Raw genomic sequence first — 16,319 nt, 5'->3', positions numbered from 1 at the left:
AACTATAAGAATATATTGTTTTCGTTATTACTTAAATTAATTTTTTTTTATGTCACTAAGCAGTACAATGGCGTACGAAACGTGTGCAAAATAACTTCTTCATTCGTGCACTCCATATTTTCGATTTAAATACATAATAAAATGTACTGTGTTGAAAATTCCAATTACCGACAGGTTAAATAATAATTTTGTAATAACAACCAATGTTACTGTTAAGTACGCGAGAAATATGGAAGGAAATTATTTTAGACATAAAAACAAGATAATTATCACGGTTCGGAAAAATGGTTTTGACTGTCATTTTTTACAATTATTCCAGCAGCCTATACAGGAACAAAAAAGACAACCACTAAAACAAACTGATTTTAAAAATATGATACGATTACGCGTGACGCTTATGGGAGTAATTGGTGATTTATGGCAAAACAACTGTTTTTTTTCATTTAGGTCGTTCACCCAATACGGGCGGTGGCCTGTACTCTGCACATATGTAATCGTATAGACCTGCATGCATTCTTTGGAATGCACGATTTTCTTTCTAGTTTCTTATCTCGATCCCGGTGGAAATAATACTTCAACACCCATCCCAAGGGGTAATTAAATGACTTCGGCATACCGTATGTGCTTTAGAAAAACGTGACACGGGTATACAACAAAACAATTCGTCAGATTGCGGTTTCCCCCATCTCCGGTCGCGGTGGCATCGAGCCGGTAGCTGCGCGCCATTTTTCACCTACGTAATTTGCCCGTTATTTTTTGTATATATGCTGATGATGTAAAATACTACTGTTAACATAGTAATTATTACAGCGCTATGAATTATGTACTCAAATGACGTACGCACTTAAAAGTTCCATTGACCTCTGCGGCGGTCGTCCGCAATCATTAAAACCAACGGTAGCTTAAGAAAAACAAAAAGAACCGTATACACGCGGTCTGCCGAAGTTCCGCATTTAATTATAAAGCATATTAATCAATTTATTCGCCATTATGAACTTCCGTTTGACTTGTGTAACTTCTACATGTACACTATTTATTGTAGTTCGCTATCCGTTGGATAGACGTGTACGTTAAGCGGTCCGTGCGTTATTATACGGTTCCGGTGCAGAGGGCGGTCTTCAATATCAATGAAGACCTTGGCCTTAGACTGACGCATTTCATTGCGGGGCGTGCGAAGAGAACAACAATTGCATTGAACAAAATTCTCAAAATTATATCCTAACGGCTTTTCTATGAATAAACGGTTATACAATAAGTAATAGTGCAGTATCGCGTGACTTAAACTTGGTCAGTATACTATTAAATAATACAAATCTAAAAAAGTAGACTCAGAAGTCTAGAAACTATTTCGTATGTACCGTAATTAGCAACCGATGAATTACTGTTTTATTAAGTATATATTTCTCAGTTATTTTATTTAAAAAGTAGTCTTACTAGTTAATTAATACTCTACGATATACTTTTTTTGGTGACTTTTATGTTTAAGAAATTTATTTGTATTTATTGTAGCAGCCTTGAAAGAATTTAAAAAAATAAATGTTTAGTTATTAATTTTCCATACAATATGAAATATTTTCGATTGTGCAGTATAATTTAGCTTAGGTTGAATTAAAGATAGGCATAAGATAAATTCGGTTGGCTCACTTAGATAGTCTGTCAACAATGGATCGTGGTATTTAAATTACATACCACAAGTAACATCGTCTACACAACCTGTGACAAAATATTATCTATGGCTCATTTAATAACTCAATACGAGAGGAAAAATAATAATAAAAATGATAAAACGAAACTATTATTAAACAATAGCATACGTGTTCTTAGAACGTTTTAACTATTATATCTGTTATTATACGAAATCACACCTAACATAAACGACCGATCGNTTACGAGAGGAAAAATAATAATAAAAATGATAAAACGAAACTATTATTATACAATAGCATACGTGTTCTTAGAACGTTTTAACTATTATATCTGTTATTATACGAAATCACACCTAACATAAACGACCGATCGAAAAATATGCTCGTGATGATAATTAAATAGAAGTCGAGAAAATAACACTACACTACCGGGGATATATTTCCGTGAACAACGAAGAACAACTTGAATTGAAGCACTCTGACATTCATAGTATTTTTGGGGGCGGTTACCCCTGACTTGTAATTACAGTCGGCGTTTTCGATCCGTAAATTTAACTTAACACAATAATAACAGCAAATGAAGGAGATTACGAGTATTGTGGATGGCATAGAATAGAATGACTAAACGTTGACATCCCTTTAACACCCATAGATCATCTACCCAGCCGATGTAAAAAGTAGTTGGCAACACGTACACGGGTATACATGGACCACCCGAGATAATAATACGCGAAGGAAATGTTTACGGCATTTTATTTCAGTACTAGAATTAGCAAACCTTTTTTTGTAATTGTCGAAAATAAACAAATTAAGGTTGCTTGAAATATACAGATATTCTCCGTTTTTTAAATTATTATAATTTAAACGTCAGAAGAATTATTTAACAAGAGATTCGTGTAAGATGATTTGTGTCCCTCACATCTATCGTGTTTTTCCAATTAAAAAACAATTTCTAAGTCTGTCAAAATAATCATTTTGTTCATCGTTAATGTAATGAATATAAGCGTTTGAATAAAACTTGATCAGATTGAGTAATAACGAGACTGATACGAACATTGAAAAAATGGCAGATTTAATCATAGAGTATACATAAAACATGTTATATAAATAATCACTGTACAACATAATTGATAATAATCAAACAAGGTATAATTTTAAGAAAAAAAACACTTAACATCACGTGACGAAGGCAAATGCTAAAAGGACACTTATTGAGTTAAGGTTTACATTCTAGTTTTTTCTTATGTAAATAGTAGTTTTAAAAATAATATAGACATTTCTCTGGGGACACCAGAAAATTTTTAACTAAAAATGTATGGTTATTTTAATATTGTTTTTGAACCTGTTGCTTAATAGCCATTGACCAGTAATAATGTGTTGACTATTCGTTTCGTCACATAATGCATTGTTCTTAACCAGTTAATTACTTAGAAATTTGTCAAATAATGAATTTCAATTCACCGGAAAACAATAATAATTAATAAACGTTTTATGTTACATGAATAAACCGAATAATTAATTAAAATGTATCAAGCGACTTTAAAGAAATTTCTAGTTAAATCAAAATGAATTAACCATTGACATGTAGGTGTATATGTAATAGAGTAGTTTTTGAAAAGCAGGAAATGTCATAATGAAGCATAATAATTTTTGTTTCTAAATAAAAGTGATTTAATACGATACAAAGAAATTATGAGTTTAATATCAACACTGTAGTCTTTTTTACTGTGATTTTATTTGGACGGTCCGTCTCCTCGTTTAGCTCCGATCCCCGACGTTTAATTATTCAAACAACGTACCGGTTGATTGTTAAAAGACCCGCGTGTACGTCTGCGGTCATTTGGGGGTACGTCAACTAGCTTATTATATTGGTATTGTATACGCGTGTACCACATTAGTACCGACCACATGCTGATTCACCCTGGTACCTCTTACTCTCTACTTAAAAGACGTTGTACACGTACTTTGTTCGCATCTATAACCCATCGCACTTGAGTAACGGACAGGAAAATTGGTCAGAGAATAAAATGAAATTGAAAATTTAATTTAATATTGTACTACTGAGAATAATAATTCAATTTTGCGTTTCCGGTTCAGTCAGTTCGCGACACTGCTAGTTACTGGCAAGTTTTTATCTTTACTAAGGTTCAAAATAAGCCTGAAGTTGCCAAATTTCTCTCATAGATATTTTTACTCTCAAAGCTTTTGGACATATGCTATGAGGTGAAGCCGATTGGTCATAATTTTAATAATGATATTAACTGCCGGTACAAGTAATTTGCTTTGTACTATTTGCCCGCCATGTATTGTTAAATTGATATTGCGGTAGCGACACTCGTTTTCAGTTTATATATAAAGAATAAAACAATTTTTACTTACCAGTGCACTTAAGTTCCCTTCTCAGTTCGTCAGATCCTTTGTAACAGTCTTGTTTTCCATCGCATAGTCTGGAAAGTTCGTACAACTGTAGAACTGCTGTAGATTCGTTTACTTGGCAACCGAAATAGCCATCTTCCAAATTTAAAAAGAATATCTCTCTTTTGATTCCGAATCCGATTCCACCTTGAGCACTAACCTATAAAAAGAATATCAAAAAAGCGATTCATAAATTGTTCATAGTTTGATAATAGAACTATGGTAGAAAAATTATCATTAGCTTTATTAATTATATTTAACTTCCATTGAACGCATTGAACAATCTCTTATGGATCAATTATTATTAATATCGAAGTTCATTGAATACAAACATAATGAACTGATAAAATAATAAATGTTAGCTTCGCAATATTTGTCTGTATAGCTTCTAGTAATTAACTGTTATTTTTTTTATTAGTGCAACTGGTGATTAGTTGTCAGATGATAATATAAATATAGCCTTAAACTATTTTATGTCCCATATACTTAAAAACAAAAGACACCACGCGGCGCTATTTACCATGAGATATCATGGTATACATATACATCATTCAATAATCAAGAGTAAAAAAATAATCTGAAATCTATATAATTCAGGACTGTTGCAGTAATCAAAAAGTAATGTGATTGAATGAAAGTGGCTGTGAAGGTTAAGTGTATATCATGAGGTTTCATATTACGCACTTTTCGGATTGAACATATGCAATTGGATAAATAGTAAATAGATTCATATTCATTCATTACGAATCTCGTACTTAAATAGACAATTAAATACACACTTAAGTGTCTTTTATGAAAGTGTACATAATGAAATATTATGTAATTAAATATGGCAAAATAATTCATTAATGACTATAAGCAACGCTCATAATATGCTTAGAACCGTATAACTTTTATCTTTAACGAATAAATAATTAATTTTTTATATTTTTAAAAAATTATAATCATACATATTCTCTTGGTAATCGGAGTGTCAATTTTCTAGTCATCTAACTACCATTAGAATACAAGTGTGTAACGCTCTATTGACCTCTGCATGGTTTGGTGACTTCGTTTAGGTTCACGCAATGGCCATTATTTCGCGTGATGTACCGTCTTCTCTAACAACTACAAGGTTACGACTTCCGCGAAACCATCCAAAACTATGGTGTCCTTAACCTTATATATTTCGGTTCCGCTGTTTACCTGTAGCTTTTGTTTCTAATATATGTTCGTGGTTCACATTAAAACTCGAGCAAAAATACTTTACGATGATACACTGTGTTGTGAAACTGTTGCCAACATCGGTATTGTAACTTAATATTAATACCAGACACCGCCTACACAACATCTACTGAATTTTATCCGCCTGCCATAGTTAAATTTTTTATCACATTATATAACATGAGCTGTAATATTTTCATTTTAATGTCAATTTTATTTTATGATTTAACACACTTTTTGTTTCAATCCGCCTAAACATCCGCTTAAATAATTTATACCTAGAAAAACACCATTCATACAAATATAATTATCGTTTTATTTATGATTGTACTGAATGGATGAGCGCAACACATTTGGCTAAATAATAGCGAGTATAAAATATGCAATCAACAATATGTACGTTGCAAACCGGTAAGTAGTAAAATAAAGAAAATATATTCTTGTGTTTTGCATCAGTTAAAGAATAAAAAAAAAAAAAATGCTATTGAATTCGACCAGTGAACGGAACCAAAGAAAAATCTCTCCGAAAAATATTTTTAACCATAACATATTGACTTTTTTCATTTCTTTTGGTGTTCATCGCAGTCACACGAACACAAAAAAAAACGTAAACGCGTCAGGCACAAACAACAACAATGACCAGCCGGTGGCAAACAGTGTTAGCCAGCGGAAGCGTAAATTATTGATGAAAACATAATTAACCGCTGACTGTAAGATTCCACAGTGTCCGTTATTGGTCAATGCACTACACTTCGGTAGCATTTCTGAATTTCTTTGGTACTGCGTTTAGTTGCCTAAAGATTATTTCTTAGGACGGATACTATGTTCAACGGTAGAAATAATAATTCATGATTACTAACATAAAAATACTAGTATATTATTGGAAGACACAATAATTTGTCGGAGACTTTAATGCTCAGTCATTATATATTACAAACGATCATTCCATTTTTGGCGCTACATCCATATGTTCCATTAGAAATTTTTCTGTCTTTGTGTAAGTGTGTGCGTTTCAAGTAATCGCCTAATCAGCTTTCGTTGAAATTCTTATTAGGCGGATCCAAAGATTCTCTTGCAATTTATTACGAAATATAAACAGGAGGTCATCCGCTTAGGAATAGCGGCGTGGGTTCCCGGTGAAACCGCTAGTTTACCCTTATATGGGAACTTGGGTCGACCAAGGACGTAATAACATTATCATTTTGTGTGAGTGTGTGTTTCGCATGTGCTCGCGCGACGCATATACTGTTAGACGGCGATTATAAAATACTCAGAGAACACATAACATCACGGCGTGGGCACCCAAGAAGACGCCATCGTCTTCTGCTGCTTGTTGCATCACAGTGTGAAATTTCTGGGTTAATGTCAACTGGAGAAAATGCGTTCGTCGGTCGATGAGACGACGTTTGTTACTTTTTCGGGGCAACCGCGACCGCGTAGGAGATGAAGGGGAGTGGATAAGTACGTATTGTGTCTTAGGTATTCTTTTGCTCTAGATTTATATACACAGTGTACCTACGTAGGATTAATAATGATAATAATAAAAACACGCTCGACTATGAGTACTATTCAAGGCCAAAATTCGAAAACCCACCAACAGTTGTGTAATATGCAGAGGACGGCGTATCGTTGACAAAAGAAAAAAGAAATTGAGACCAAAAGCCACAGTTCAATGGTAGCACCACTTGTACAGGGACATTTGAACGCATAGAAAGTCTTATCGATTATGTGGAATACCACGGTCGAAAATAAGAAAAAATGTGTCCTTAAAATTTTATTACATCAATTATTATTGTCTACTTGAATTTTTAAAATTTAAAGTAACTTTAGGTTATGCTGATAATAACTTTTTAAATCTCATTTAATAACATTAGAAAATAAATCTTTGAAAAAGTTATTACCTAAATATAGAATACTCCCAAAATTAATATGGACATCGGTTGTATAAAAAAGCAAAATTTCGTTTGGAGTTAAAGAAATGCAAAGCAAAAAATAAAAATGAAAGATCCATTAGGTTTTTTGCCGACTAAGTGTTTATTGCTTTTGAAAACGAAACCGAACAAAGTGCCGCATCATACAGTAATTCCCATATGGGATGATCCGTGTAATAGCTGTTGTTGCCGGTGTTTGTTTGTGTAGAAATTTGACCTGTTTTGCCAAATAAGGGAGAGCGAAAGTGAGACATCCCGATTTGGACAGTACGGAAGACCGTCACATTAATTACATCCACTGTGAATAAACGTCTGCCCATTTATTTTATTTTAGCGTTGTTTTTTGCCAACGAGGTATTTGGTACTCATTATACTGCTTCTTTATAACCGCAATATTATCGTTATCAATATGTAGAAGGACGAACGAACTCAACGACGGTACGGCAGTAAGCAATCACGTGCCCTTGATATTGTTCCAGTGCGATCGATACATTTCACAACATCACTATAGTAAGTGGAACTAACGTCATTGTAGCAGTACTTTAATTTTTTTTTTTGTTATTCTATTGCTGTGATGTTTACGACACTTCTATACAACACGCGGTAGATGCAAGTTAAAATATTCGTCGGTTTAGTCATAAACGATATTGTTATTTCGTGGATGTTGTTGGTATATTTAAGAGCAAAGCGCGTAGGATCGTTAATCGGTAGGATTGCTTATCACGAGTGTCATTGATCTTTTAAAAACAGGTGCGAACCAAGCAATAAAAAAATGCTATAAGCACATCAAAAAAATTTAAACTGAAACTAGTAGATAAATTAAATATTTTGTTCTTATGTGACCGCAAGCTATTTGAATTATGAAATTAGAAAAAAATAATGACGTCCATCAGTTGACATTATATTTTAACAACCATAAAATTCAGGTTTAAAATATTTAAAAAATTAAAACCAACAACTGAGAATCAAGTTGATGATATTTACAAATGCGTATAACATTTTTTTAGATTTTTATCTATATTTTAGATTTAGGAGTGATATTTTTTTCTTGTACAAGTAGCAAATATTAATTTAATGAAAAATTAACAATGCGACATGAAGATGTTTACAGAGATAATTGTAATTTATGGTTTCGTTAACATTATCTGTCAATCTCTACACTGTTGCGTGTTAAAACCGTAATTGTTCAATGTCTCTAATTACACATTTTTAGTGTATAAATAGTACGACCAACATTTCAACTACATGGTTGTTTTTGAGTTTGAAATATCATTGACAGTCGAATTACTTGAATCCAGCGTCGATCGACGTTTGTGTTTTTAACTAAATACTTTCGCCGCCGATAATTCATTAATCGAACGGATAAGACACGAAAGGAGAAAAAAAATCCTAACGCTTATTCATATGATGACTTTAGGCTAAGTCCGGCAAACTATCATTAAATTATTATTATTATTATTGTTATTACATTTTTCGAATCAACAATGCGCACGGCAGTTTTGAAATTCTTCACACACTCAAGTGTGTCCTATCGTGTTAACTGCGATTGTTACTCTCATGGGATGCGAACACCGGTGACCGCACCCCTCTCGTCCGGTGCCAAGTGTAATAATAAAGATGCTTGTGACCAGGACAGATTTGCCGCAAATCTATGTTACGCCCACGAGCAAACTATTCCCTCGATTACTAATGAAACCAGGGGAACATTAATTCTGCCAAATTCATATGTTATAACACCCACGTCAATAAATTACGTTGTACGTGTATATATTGCCGTTCGGTATCATTTTGTGGGCGGTAAAAAAATTAAAAAGTTGACCGCGCGTTTAATCGAACGACCGTCCGATCATCGGCTAGCGCAGAAACCGGTCTTGTTTTATTTAATGTTTTAGCGAACTTTAATGGTATACCCTGTGCTCGCATAACAATGACCAAAACACCGACAGTGCCACCAATACGACCGACAAAATTAATGCTTTTTGCATAAAAACTATTCGGCAGATGGTATTGGACTTTGACCATTGCATTTCGTGCGATATCGGTTCGCTAATTTTTTTATGTTTATTTGAGAAAAATGTTCAATCGTTTTGAGTCGACGAATCGTGCGTTCTTTCATAGAAAGCTGAAATACTCGAGAACAATAATATCACATTAATTCAGACCGAGCGCGCGATGCGATCACAACCGCGCGTTATGAACTATTCAAATATTTATTATTCATCAATTTGTTGGTACTCACATTTCGCACGACGCGATGTACAAAAAACGCTTTGTGTACATTACAAATGGGTACATTATGATGGTCAATATTAGAGTAAAATATCATAATACGATAATTTCATTAACGTGTTGCGATGTTCCGTCTGCCGGCGCTTTTGTTCGCGGGATAACCGGCCAATTTGTGAAGGACAGGTTCGTCGACCTTCGCCGTAGCGTTCCAAAACTATTACATTGTGTTGAACAAACACACTGGAGCGGTCGCTTGCACTGAACAAACGGCCGTCAAAGAAGTAACCCTCGAGGGAAAACAAAGGGAGTAAAATACCGTAGAGAAGATAACACCACGCGATAAGTGCGCTGGGGTGGCATGCGCTGTCAGAGACTCTTCAAAACTGGTCATGATCCACTCGGTGTACACGTACATCACCACCTTCGTATATCACACACACACACACGTGGTTAAACAACACCTTATTACCTACCCCGGGAAACGGTAATGATATTCTTACCATGTAAGCACGACNGTATCACACACACACACACACGTGGTTAAACAACACCTTATTACCTACCCCGGGAAACGGTAATGATATTCTTACCATGTAAGCACGACGACGTTATTAATGCAGCGGAGTGCAAGTGCGTCGGCCGCGTTGTGTAATTAAAAAATAATATTAGCTGTTGTCGACAAACGGAATGGCCGTAATGACCGTCTAAGAAGGTCATAGGTCGTAAGTTACCTGGAACAAGTAGAGAGTGAAGTAGACTTCCAAGGCCTTACGCGGGAGTTTAAGTGAATATACGGAGTACATATTAAAATAATTATGTTATACTCGGTGAAAAAGAAGGAAAAAAAAAAACGTTTGTATAATGTTTGATGATGGACACACCGAGCAACGAGTTAATCTTCATGTACTACCCGAATAACGACGCGTGTGGGAATCGTGGAAGGGTTACTGGCAGCGGCTACTCCGACCGGCCGTGTAAAGTGCGTAGGATCTATCTCTAATGGCTCACATTGTAACGGCCCCGGGTGAGGTTATATAATTATTATTACTATTATGTACTTTTTTAGTCATACGTAGAGATCAACAGACCGTCGATTGTTTGCCCCGTTTTACATTCGTTGCGCGCATTACTGTTGACAACAACCCGACTAAACCGGATAAAGTACTGTCGAGTCTCGTGGACAGCCACTGAAAAAACCCCTGCGACTTTCATCGGCCGAAAATCCCTGACACCGCCCCCGAACTTGTCGTCAGTATAATTTGCTTGACGTCCGTCACACAGCTGAAGAAAATGTATTGGCGCGCACAACACTCGAACGTCGTGCAAACGAGCGGACAAACACAATAGTCGCCGTCGTCTCGCACATAATGGACGGGCAACGTCGCCGAATTTTTCATTACCGCGTGACTAAATCGGCCCTTGTTAGCACAACAGTTCATACACAGTGTAGATGTTGTAACACAGCAGAATGGGTTCGACGTTATTATTACACGATCAAGCTGCGGACGTTCGTCCGTCAACAAGGCGGAGGAGTAACTCTGACCGGCCGTGCAACCAGCGAACCACACGCGATACACATTGTCGTTGCCGTCCAAATTTCGGGGGGTCATTTGTTTTCGGTCACGTATAACGTGCTCGTCGCGCGACTATAAATACACACAGAGTTTAATGTTGTTGTATTTATGCTGAGAGTTTCCAACGGCATTAGAATGATAATTATTTTTGTACCGGCTACACACCGAGATGCGTTTGTGGCTATTGTCTCGTTCCAAAAACAGCACCCCCGAGCATAGTCATTGTACAGAGACATCATCGCATCGGTGCCATTAACTGCGTGAACAATGCGCACTCGAGTGTTATTACGTTGCTCGCGTGTGGTAAACAGTCAGCGCAGACACAACAGCCGATTATTATTACCTTAATTATAGGCGTTTTGCCCGTTTATTTGTTAGCCATACCAAAAAATAAAACAAAAAAATCGCTTATTATTATACAATAAATACTTTTCGCGGCAGCCTCACGAATTCCATTAAGCACGCCGAATATTAACCGAGCCGCTGCTAATCGTTGAAAACACTCGGAGTGATCTAACGGCGAAGTTGTAACGTGTAATTTACGATAATTTGTGACATTGAAAGTCGTCTACAAAAATCGGCTGTTTACATTTAACGCAACACTTTGGCGTCTGCTTCGAGGTAAACCAAATAATTGTTGCCGGGACAAACGCAACAACGTCCAAGTCATTGTCTTAGCACGACAACACGAGTAAATATTCGTTCGGCGCACGCAAGTGATTTTCGAGCGCACTCTTCGGAGCTTTGATTACACCGTTCGCTGGCTCGAGTCGCACGTCTCGCGTTACTGGACTCGGCGGCCACTGTTGTGTGTAAGTATCCACGAGCTTCGCGCACATAACGGTTCGCATAGAGTTCCATTAAACGCACCGGACCGCATATGTTGCGATTCCCCCGACAGCGTAATGCTGCCGAATTCATATCGGGCCGACTGCGCTAATTAGTCGGCCGATACGAAGTATTTGGAAGAGACCTAACGGTGCGCCGTCCGGTGTTCGAGTGCATTGGCCATTGTCGAATGCAGTATTTTTCTCGGCCGTCACGGTTTCAGTGATAACCCGGCCGCGGCGTGCAACGCGTCCAAAGAACCGCCGTCACGTCCACCAGTAAGCGCCTATCGGGTCGTCACGACGACAGGGGACATGAACTTGGCCAGCATGAACATCACACGCTGCATTATCACATCTGTGCGTTTGCTTTGAACGTATCCTTGAACTTGCGAGGGCTAACGCCACTCGAGTCTCAGTGCATTGTTTCGCATTAACTGCGTGAAACGCATTTATTCAAGGCGGTTACAGACAATTCTCGAATAATGTACGGTGCACACGAAATTCCACAGTTTTTTACACGCGACATTAAAAACAAAAATTATATAATACAATGTTATTTCCGTTATAGACACTTGTGTTTTTTACTTGCCGTCCGCGCTGCGTCCCAAACGGTCAATTTTTTTACATACTCGCCGTGACCGTTAATCATTACAAGCTTATTTAAAAAACAAAACAATCTCGGCAGTTTGAGGGTGAACGACTTGCGTTTTCTTTCGTGTATAAAATATACAACTTTACATAACAATCAGTGACCACGAGGTACTACGATTTGTTTCTTTTTCACATATTCTAGTCGAACTCATCATAAATTATGTACCGTGATGGCATCTTTTAGTTAATGGCTTAATAAAAAAAAAAACTCCACCGTCAAGGTGAAAACAGTTAAGTGTTAATGAAATGAGGAATGTAATGTTTTGACGAAGTCGAATTCGAGTAAATAAAACCTACCTAAAGACATTGAAAAACATTCAAAGTATTCAAACTAAGCGCGTGCGCTTAATAACTATCTAAAAAAGAAGTAGTTACATAAAAAAAAACGATAATCCGAGATTGAAAATATAAAGGAAGGAAACCAGTTTTGCTTTCGCCTGTCCAACGATACACTACCCCAAGATAAAGTTTGTATATGCAAGAAAGATCAGTTCCACAACGGTGCACATTATTATTTATTATAATTGTTTTAAAAAACGAGTATGTGCCTTGAAAGCATCCGATTGCATCATACTTAACATTTTTTTTACGTTCTTATCGTGTTTTATAACGTTACTACTGTTTTTATAATATTTCATTCGTGTTTAACCAAATACAAGTTCATTTACATACATTTCCCGAAGGATTTCTGATATTCTCACATGATATCAGACGGCGGTAATAAAATTTTTTGAATTTTTAAATGAATTAGGTAAACAGTTTCAATAGTACTCGGTCTAAATTTATTCAAAGTCTACTTAGAATCACTCGGCGAAGGACATGCATTAAGTGAAAAAACAACAACTGGCTAATTGCAATATAATGCGTACGAGAATTATGAAACCGATTCACTATAATTATTTAATGTCCACTATAATATAAAATGTGTAGACGATTGTAATTTTTACGTTACCGTAAACCGTGTTTTGGAGTGTTTTTATATACTGCTGGTTACATAAAGAGAACATAAAACAAGCGAAAAACAAGAAAAGGTGCACAAGTATTGCAATTTATAATTTATGCACAGTTTTTTGTCGATGCCTTAGAAGGCCGGCGACTATCGCGTTTTCACTACAAAAAAATAACCCAAGTCCTGTGTTACTTTAAAATGACTCCAATGTTTTAATTGGTCAATTAATAGATCTCTCTTTGTTCGAAAATTAAACACAGAAAAACCATTACAATTCAAATATTTTGAGATGTAATGTTGTTTTGTATATACTTAAATTTAACGATAACGTAACAAGCTAAGTAAATAATCCGTACACGACTCGGATTCGACATTAAATGAACATAATGGAAACAAAAAATTGAATTATGTTTTGTGCGCGAGTACTTAATTATGCCATCGAAATTTGCATAATAGCAGTACAATGTTATTGTTGCTTGGCCGACGCTTGCCCTGTTCCCGTTGAAGGATATTATGTATAGAGGCGACGATGCAGTGCAAAACGTATACGACCTTCCAGTGCAGTATGTATCTCAAGAACAAATTTAATAAAACACACATTGTTGGGCGTTAACGTGGTGTACGTGAAAACACAGGTGATTAACATCGGCCTTGGTGGTAAATAATAAGTCGTTATCGATGAATTTCCTTTGATGAGATTTTTCTAACGTTGGAAATCCTTTACGAGAATTCGCTTTCCTTTCCAATTACACGACCGTTTTATGTAACACACGCCGGCAGAGTGAGTTAGTTAATGAAAACGGTGACGATTTTGCGACCGAAAAAACCGATGAGTATGCATGCAACGTGTTTCCCCTACAACTCGAACGTCGTCATTAGCCGTACCTAAACACGTGTTACGATCCCTATAAATACATACACACAAACCGGTTTTAATCGAATTTTAGTAATAACGATCGATGCAATACTTTCTCCTGGAGATCTTAGGCTCCCGAGCAATATCGGCCGGCCAGCCTAGACAAGTCGTCGATCTCCTCTGCAAGGCTGTGTCGTCGCCATCAACAAAGTATCTCGTTGTATTCAACGTACTTCATGCGAACACTGTCGTATACTTGTGACGAGCAGTCATATTTTTCCGGTTTTCAATGTCGTCGTCTCGTTACGACCCGAAACGTTTCATTAAGCAAAAAAAAACACACCCAGTCAATTTGACATGAGGTCGCCCCTCCGGAGGAAAAGAATAATTAAGATATTGCAGCAATACGTTCTTTGTGAAGGTTAATGTGTAAAAAAATAACATAAATTGTAATGATAAAGTTTGACTTACCAAACTGACGAGTCGCCATAGCCATAGCACTGCGGGCAGGAGGCATTTCATTTTCACTGAAACGAAAACAAAAACAATGAGTCATTTAAAAAAATACAAGTTATTCAATATTTTAGAAACGATCGGTTTGCTGTGATTAAAAATTCAACACCGTTCGCCGTACGTCAGCTATCGGTCGTCACGCGGTTTCGTCCGGTCGCAGGCCGCGCATAGTAATCGCACGTTGCACCGGATAACTGTTAAAAAAAAAATGTGTTTTGCATATGATAAACAGTCATCGCGTGTCCACCAGAAACCAATACAACAAGTCGGTACTTTCCAATTCCTATGTGCCATTTGGCCGAAATACGAGTTCGTGATCTCCGAACGCGATCGCACGTACACAAAACTGGACCAACGGGCGCGGGGGAGGTACGAAGGGTAATGGAATATTGCAGAGTTCCTTGCCAAATACGAAACACGCCTTGTGCGTATCGCCCACGAGATCTTTCTCTGCGTCACCGTACGTCGCGCTATGTTAATTTTCACTTTCTATTGCCCACAATCGAACAACAGACAATTGCCCGATTGTTTCGTCAATTGAGGTCCGTTGGCCGTTGGTCTCCGATAGTCATTAACGTTATTCGCGCCGACTCATTAACGAGTTACACATCGAGCAATGGGACGCGTACAATTCAACCGAATCGAAAGATTTTTAATTAGGTGTCCGCTAACCTTGTCGTTTTCCAATTCGCCAAACGAATCGCGAAAATTATATTAATTGTTTCGGCAGGTAATCTTCAGTCTTTCGCATACGTTTATGGCGTTCGACTGAGCTACACTCGAGTCGTAATGTCATCACTTTAACGAGCCGGCGTGCATTGTCTTACGATAAAAAATACACTTTGCGGTTGTAGATGACTAAAAAAAATAATAATAATAATCAGAGAACAATATTCGCGTACCGCAGGAAACGCACACAGTCCAAACAAATGGGTTTATTATTAGTACAAGAACGAGAAAAAACAAAGGAATTTCATCGTACACACACGTGTACGTACCAATGTACTGTGCCCAAGGAAAATGTGCACACAGATTCGGTAGACCGCTCTGCGGTTTATTCCGTTGCGTTTTTTCAAGCACATCATTCATTAATCACTATAGTTTTGATTATGACTTTATTGATTCGTTATGTCAACCTCTAGACTAGGGAACTGAAATGTTCTAAAATTTAGAAGTTTACCTGTCATTTGCACACCCTTTTTTGATTTTATCTCTCTTATCGGACACCGGATCCGGTATATTTGTTTACGTGCCTGAATTGTTCAGCTGTTAAGGGTTGAAACCTTAGACGGTAACGTTTTTCGCCTTGAACACTTACACGGACACTAATCATTGTGACCTAAAGTAATAAAAGATAAAACCGCATTCATAATGTTTGCACAAAATGTATAAAAAGGATGTTTGGCATGCGGTTTCGATTATGTCAAAGAACGACGAACTCGGATTCACTTGATCGGATATGCAGCGCACTTGAAAGCTACCGCGATAAAGATTTTAGAGTGCAACACGAATACTGCAAGCT

The 16,319-nt window shown here is 36.8% G+C and overlaps 1 protein-coding gene across 3 annotated transcripts in view; it reads right to left on the bottom strand.

Moving 5' to 3' along the window:
* LOC126907302 (uncharacterized) overlaps positions 1 to 16,319 on the bottom strand; it is a 112,422-nt gene that overhangs the window by 87,415 nt on the left and 8,688 nt on the right. For all 3 annotated transcript variants that reach the window (XM_050688470.1, XM_050688472.1, XM_050688473.1), the window contains exons 2-3: positions 14,756 to 14,811; positions 4,026 to 4,221 (exon numbers count right to left, since the gene is read on the bottom strand). In XM_050688470.1, coding sequence (XP_050544427.1) covers positions 4,026 to 4,221; positions 14,756 to 14,811 — 252 coding nt within the window. The remainder of the gene's footprint in view (positions 1 to 4,025; positions 4,222 to 14,755; positions 14,812 to 16,319) is intronic.

The sequence above is a fragment of the Daktulosphaira vitifoliae genome, unplaced genomic scaffold (assembly GCF_025091365.1).
Source record: "Daktulosphaira vitifoliae isolate Bord-2020 unplaced genomic scaffold, ASM2509136v1 Scaffold_5, whole genome shotgun sequence".
NCBI lineage: Eukaryota > Metazoa > Arthropoda > Insecta > Hemiptera > Phylloxeridae > Daktulosphaira > Daktulosphaira vitifoliae.
This window is presented reverse-complemented; position numbering and strand designations above follow the sequence as displayed.